Source organism: Pollachius pollachius (genome assembly GCF_949987615.1).
Source record: "Pollachius pollachius genome assembly, chromosome: 2".
Classification (NCBI taxonomy): Eukaryota; Metazoa; Chordata; class Actinopteri; order Gadiformes; family Gadidae; genus Pollachius; species Pollachius pollachius.
In genome coordinates, this window is record NC_136935.1 from 6531963 (window position 1) to 6539138 (window position 7176).

The window sequence follows — 7176 nt, forward strand, 5'->3', positions numbered from 1 at the left end:
CCTCTTCAGTCGCGGTAAAGCCGCTTTAATTGGTTTAGATTATCTAAGAGAGTCTAAAGCGTCTTTAGATTTGTGAAACCCTTTCCCTATTTGTGAAAATGCATTAAAGACACATTTCAACGCTTTTTTTGTGGTCCAGACCACATTAGAACTGGTCCTGATTGAAAACCACTACACCTAGACTCTTCAAATATGGACTAGATTATCACAGTGAGGCTATACATGATTAAAAACATAGTTTCAGATTCGTGAAACCTTTTCCCTATTTGTGAAAATGCAATAAAGGCACATTTTAATGCTTTTTAGGGGTCCAGACCGCAGTAGAGATGGTCCTGATTGAAAACCACTACACCTAGACTCTAGGTGTAATTATGTTTTTAATGTATAGGCTTACTTTGATAATCTAGTCCAGATTTGAAGAGTGTAGGTGTAGTGGTTTTCAATCAGGACCAGTTCTAAAATGGTCCAGATGCAAATAAAGCAGTGAAATCTCCCCTTTTTGGTATTTAAACTAATCAAATAAAGGTTAAATAAATTGTAAACTGTGTTTTAAAGACTGTTCAGACTCTCTTAGATAATCTAGACCAATTAAAGCGGCTTTTCCGCGAATGAAGAGGTTAAACAACGAAGAATCAGTCGCTCCATGCCGCTCGTTAAGAATCCCTTAACCTTTTCCTTAACTGCCGAATCGGATGCTGCGAATCGGATGCCAACTTCAGCGTCGTCATGCACCGTTGAATTCCCATGCATGCGTACATGCGGGGGGCCATCCAGTACCATAAAACCCATCCCCATCCACCAGAGGGTCGCAGTGTTGCCTTCCTTATACCCATCCACCAGGGGCTCGTAGTTTTCCCTTCCCTATCCCCACCCCCCTCGCCATCCCGCTGGCACCGGAAGCAGCCGAGGGAGCCCGAGTCAGACCGAGGGCGAACCGGAGTGGGGAACCAACTTGCTGCGCGCCGAAGAAACTACCTCTGTTCCCCCAGACCCACCGAATGGTTTGGCGGTCGGTAGCCAGGGACACCGCGGCGCTGGGAGCTTTGCGACGAGGAGACACACCGTACGTGGAGACAGAGACACAGATGGCCGTAGTGCAGCAAAGTAACGCGTTTCCCCTCCTCGCCGCGTCGCTATCCTAGGCTACCTGCGATCCACGACCGCAAACTTTTTTTATCCGCGTCGCGCTGCTCCGCCGCCGTCTACCGCGGAGAGTGTGTTCCTCTCCTCCTACCTCCGCGTCCGTATACGCTTTGCAACCACCTCCAGGGAGTTCTTACACATGTTTTAATCGTCTTTAGTTTCTCAGGAACATCCGAGGTAGCCCGTGAGACCGGCGGAGGAGGTACCAGTGCTCGGCGGTCCTACCTCCACGCAGGCGCTCCCCGGTGGATCCCCTTCCAGTCCGTCTCCCGTCGTTTGTTGAGCAGCTGTCCGGTGTCTCAGCACCACCATGGAACTATCCCTACTACACGCACACTGCGGAGAAACACGGCGGCAGAGGACGACTCGCTCCCCGGCGACCCGCAGGACAATGCCGGCCATGGGCGCGCTGTACGCGGTGGGCATCGTCTTGTTCCAAGGTGAGTTACTGGTCGGGTTACTGGTCTCTGGTTACCCTGCAAACCACAAGGGCTCTGAACGTTTCCAGTTCCAGTTCTGCACCTCTTTACCAGGATGATCCAATGGCCGCACATTAAAGCTGCGTGGAAGTGGAAATAATTGCAAAATATTTTGATTTGTATGATTTTGGAAGTATTTTGGAAACCAGAATTGTATGCATTCTTTTTTTTTGGTTACCTGCTTTTTTTTCTTTTTTTTTCTAGTCATTGAGTGTGGCCATGAAAAGTATTTATTCGAAGTGTATTCAATGCAATGAATGAGGTGTACGTGCATCTACATAATGTTCCTCTTTAAACTGTACCTGGGGACTCCATGATGGTGGATCCATCTATGGGAGAGCAGCCCTCTCCAATTTCGCATTCTCCAGAGCATACTCAACAATCCACTAACGCAGCAGACCCGCCGGTACTACATTATCATATTCATAAATTCCCTGAAAGCCTGTGTGAGCCAAGGTGGTTGTGTTTCCCGGCTCTCATGCAGTCATGTCCATGGATGGGATCAAACATTAATGGATTAGGCGCAGAGGCCGTGTCTGTGTGGATCTCTACTTGCAGACTCAACCAACAACCATATTTACTCCATAGGCACAAATGCAGCCCCCCACTTGGGCTTGGAGTTTTACTACCTCGGCAGAGTGAAACAGAAATCTCAGTCCAAGCTACACATGGAGCCTTCCTGTTCATACTACCAAGGAATGTGCTTACCTTGCCAACAGCTCATCAGCTCACTTCTCATCTTGTCGGAGCAACCTAAACGTGCTATTCGATCGCCAAAGTTTGCACCATGGCACCTAATAACGCATACCTAGGTGCACTTCACTATGACATATATATTTTTTTAAACTATGGCTTTAAAAAAGGCTATAAAAAGCTTCCCCCCCCTCCCTGGAGTTGAAGTTTGGTCTGTTCGCCTCCTCCTAACTCCCCTCCTCGCACCATCCACATGGTGCCCACTTAGGGATGAATGTGTCCTCTGTGTGGGAGGCGGGGGGGAGAGTGGGAGAGTTCTGCTGACCATGGTTTATTGGCAGGGCTGAATAGAGCCAGGCCAGGTACCACTGTCGACACACGCACACTTGAACTCTGCGTGTCGGACTGTATTCTCCTTTCATTTATTATTGAATTCCCCTTGTTAATGTGGTGTGCAGTGCTGTGGTGTTTGGTACACAAACACTCTGCTACTGAATCTGTTTGCTGGCTGCCGTGGTAAAAAAACAAACCGATTCCAGAGGTGGCCTTGCATTAGGGAAAATCTAAATTCAGCTCAACACAAACATTTACCATTATATTTTGTGTTTATTTGGAACGCTCTACGTTTCTCTATTGGGATCCTCTTTATCTGAAGTCCATTTTCCCGCAGCACAGCAAAGCGCTCTTGACGCTTCTCTCTGATGCAAGGCACTGGTAAACATCCATACTGTAAATACCGGCTCCTTCTCCCCCTCAACCCTGCCATACTCTTCACCACAGAGGGCCTTCCAGCATTCTCCCTACCCCCATCCCCACCACTGTCTGTTTCTCATTTGGCTCCTCACACGCATATATATGTTTGGATGAAGAGTGTGTGCTCAGAACTGAAGTATTTATTTGGAACAACGAGCAGGCTAAGCAGTTTGCCCAGAGCTGAAATATTTAGTTAGCATCCTCCTGTGCTCTTCTCTGACGATCTCTCATCTCATGAATAATTGACTTTGCCCGACACACCTTTTGCTCCCTCACAAAAGAGATTTAAAGGCGAGGGCCAAAAAAGATGTGTGTGGACCTTCCTTGCATGATTTTGATTATTCAATCCTAAAGCTTCTCAAATCCAACAGCAAATTCAAGTTTTCAAACGCAAATTCAGATCATTGTGACTTTCTCTTGTCTGATTGTAATCTGATGCCATAACTGACAATTACTTTGTTAAATGTTTTAGTTGTGGTCATCCCTGAATTGTTGTATGTGTTCACGTTTCTCTCCACGTTTTGTTTTGTTCAGACCAATGGCTAAGAGAATATGTGTATCGTGTTTCAATGTTATTCGTCATTTTAGGATGAGGAAACCATCGCCATTGTGGTCCTTCCCAGTATAAGTCCCTTTTTCTCACCGTAGTGCCCATATCTTGCTCCAACGCTGCTCTACCCGAATGCAGTGTTTACCTTCTTGTTTTTTTACTACCTCACTGACTATCTTACTAAACAAACTATCCTTTTTGAAACTCACATTAAGGGAATGTGGTTTTCCACTTCTGTCAACAGAGGATGATAATAATTATGGGTCTGCAGCTTTGTTGAATCTTTCTTCCCTTTCTCCATGAAGTTCTATTTATGATGGCCGATGTTTCTCTCTGACCTAGTTGCTATGATTTGAAGCGGCCAGTTTGGTAATTTGGGCTGTATCGGCTTGCAGTATTTTGGTTGGCTTACAGTTTGCTGGTTTGGCTACAAATACTACTAATACTGTTTGATGTCAAAACTGTTTGACATTTCCTTTGATTTTTTTCCCATGGCTTCTGTACCTGCAGGATGTAAATATAGGAATATTATTATAGGAAAGCATTATTGCGCAGCCAATATTAGGTTATGCACTAAGGAAAGTGTGGCTTTGGGTATTTTGCACACACCCATTCACACACATGCTTTAATCCCTTAAGAGACATCAGTCATAACATTGACATCGGTGTGGATTAGTACATTAATGCTGGATTTGAAATCAATGCTACATCTTGTACACTACTCACAGCATCTGGGAAGGGGGCCTTTGCCTCACTCTCTGTGAGTTGTGGCAACCAACTGGGAAGGGGTGCCAACCATCAGTGTTGGTTGTCAGAGAGGAGCTGTGGCTAGACTCCACCAGGGTTAGCCAGAGTCTGCCCTGCGCCGGAGAGGCCTGCGTGACAACAACACGAGCAGAGGCCTTTCACACGCGACCGTGAAACCTCCAGTGGCACGGTGGAAATAGAACGCAGCTCCTGATCAGTTGGGACGAAGTTGCTAACAGATTGTCCAGGCCAGAGCTTTGTTGGTGAAATCACGATAAAACCTGGGGTGAAATCAATGGTTGTGCTTTCACTGGTCTGGCAGAGAAACGTTTTTAAGAAATGTGATTTATAAACCTGGTCGTTTCGTGAAACAACTTTCTACTGAAATGTCGGTTGGTTTGCTGTGTCTGCCCTTCAGATAGTAAAGTAAACTCTGGTCACCCTTTCTGGAAGCCATCTAAATATTATCTTTCTGGCTTGCTTTGAAAGGTGATGTTTTTGCGCACGATGGTAATTTTATTGCTCTATTTTAGCATGGTTTTGTTTAATGTCTTTTGAGGGTTGTGGAGAGGAGTTGTTTTGACATTATGTGTGGACTGTTTGCCAAAATCAATCGCCTCACTGCCCTTAATGGAGTAGAGAATGAAACGGTTGAAAGAGACAGAAAAAGAAAGTTAACTGGTGGTTTGTTTGAATGCAGTGCATTAGCCCAGATGTCTGTTTGCTTGAATTACTCTTCTGACCACAAATGTTTGGGCAAATCGTATTTTATTTTTCGGTCATTTTCTTTTGAAGCACAGTAGTGCTGATGGATGCTTGAAGGTTTACCTCAACTTATTTGGCGAGCAATAAGAAAAAGACCACTGCACTGCCTAACAAACCCGGCACAGTGTGGCTAAGGTTACTCTTTTCACTTTATTATTTCTCCAACTAATTGCTCGTGCTCTTCAAACCAGTATTCCCACACCTGCAAGTACATGCCAGCTTGTTTTCATTCAGGCATTAATAATCAAACGTAGGCTTTGGGATCAACCCTGCTGGTCGCACTTCTCTCACTTTCGGTCTCTCTCGTCGGTCGTTTTCATCTTGTTTGTCTTGTTCTTTCCCAAAAAAGATTCACTCCAATTATTGCTATGAGGCCCATCTGGAAATCCTCTCAGAGAGGTGTGTGTGTGTGTGTGAGAGACTGACTTGGGTTTATGGAGTGATCAGCGAGGTAGTTTCGACCTACCCCTCTCTTTGTTGACACACACACACACACACACACACACACACACACACACACACACACACACACACACACACAGAGTATCTAACCGTGCTGTAGCCAGACCATCTCACCCAGGGCTTTCCCGTGCACATAAATCAACGATAAACAGACTCTTCTCCTGGCCGTCACGCTGTGCAGTCTGTGCTCCTCTTCTGACCTCCTGTTAATCCATGCTGAAGGCCGCTTCCCCCTTCCGGTCAGGTCCAGGTGCAGCAGGGACTGTACCCGGGTCCGGTCTGGATAATCACCAAATGATTGACGTTTTAGCAGGCGCTTTTATCCAAAACGACTTACAACTATCCATACACACATTCATTCACCAGCGGCGGAGTCAACCATACAAGGCGACAGCCAGCTCATTTTGAGCTAGTTAGGTTTAGCTGCCTTGCTCAGGGACGACTCCGCATGCAGCTAGGAAGAGCCAGGGAGCAGACGAGCAACCTCCCGGTTACAAGTCCCCCTTGCAGCGACCCACTCCTCGCGTTGCCACGTCCATGCCGAAGCGCAGTCCATCAGAACCAGCGAAGGACGTGACCCGTGGGAATGTCTGCCCCTCCACCCAGAGTCTGTGTGAAAGGAGGGGCGATTCCTCCTCCCCAACCCGCATGCCATTGCGTAATCCTGCCCGCCGGAGACGCCTTTGTCTCCAACGGCTCAATTAAATCACGTCAGTGGCCCCCCGCGGCCTCCCACCACCCCCTCCCCCGTCACACCCACCCGCCGGTGGGGTTAAACAGGCCGAGATGGCCTCTGGTGTTTAATGGGCAGGACAATGAGCGGGCTTTGATCTCAGGCTCAATAGTGTAGGATGTCTGATCACTGGCACCGACCCCGGGAGTGGGATTCCTCCCTGGTTAACACCCGGGAGTCAGAGGCCATATCGGGTTTCCATCCACATGTCCGTGTCTCAGTTCAGTTGTAATGTTTTTAGGTAGTGTTGACCTCACCGGTTTCTGTAGGGCTGTACGGGTTTGAGAAGTTGTAGCAACTCGCCTCATCCTCTTTTGGCACATTGGCCGTCCGGTTTATATACTTCAGGTGTTCCTTATCCTTTTGGATCTGTGCTCGTTTTGCGTATTGGAGCCTAACCAACGGCAAAAGTACCATCCCCCCGGTTCTTGCCAACTCAAACAAGAGTTTGAAAATAAAGTGTTTTTTTTAAAAGTGTTTCATTATCCACATTCCCAAAGAGTGTTGTAGACTAGACAGCACATCTTGATATAGAGATTTAGAGACAAGCCTATTTTTGTTGCATATTTCATTTGTGGATTGACAAGCCTGCAAGGGTGTTGACTGGCTAACAGGCCCGTATGTGCCTTTATGATATTCAAGTTGCCTGTTGTCAGCTGAAGGCGTCAGGTAGGGCTCTCCCCTTCGTTGAAGGATGTGTTGAAGTCTACGTGTGATCTCATGAGCTACTTACATCATCCTGTATGGATATCTACACCTGTAACTGTTTTAACGCTTTCCTCATCTTTCACCAAGTCAAATTCATGCACTGCTACAGCTAAGTGGCATCGCGTCAAGGCGGGAAACATTTA

General features: G+C 46.8%; 1 protein-coding gene across 1 annotated transcript in view; it reads left to right on the top strand.

The window, feature by feature from the left end:
• The first annotated feature begins 937 nt into the window (after positions 1 to 937).
• The window catches only part of ptk7b (protein tyrosine kinase 7b), a 68529-nt gene continuing 62290 nt past the window's right edge, over positions 938 to 7176 (top strand). Inside the window, exon 1 of the mRNA XM_079729816.1 lies at positions 938 to 1583. Within this exon, the coding sequence (XP_079585942.1) occupies positions 1454 to 1583 (130 nt within the window). The 5' untranslated portion in view covers positions 938 to 1453. The remainder of the gene's footprint in view (positions 1584 to 7176) is intronic.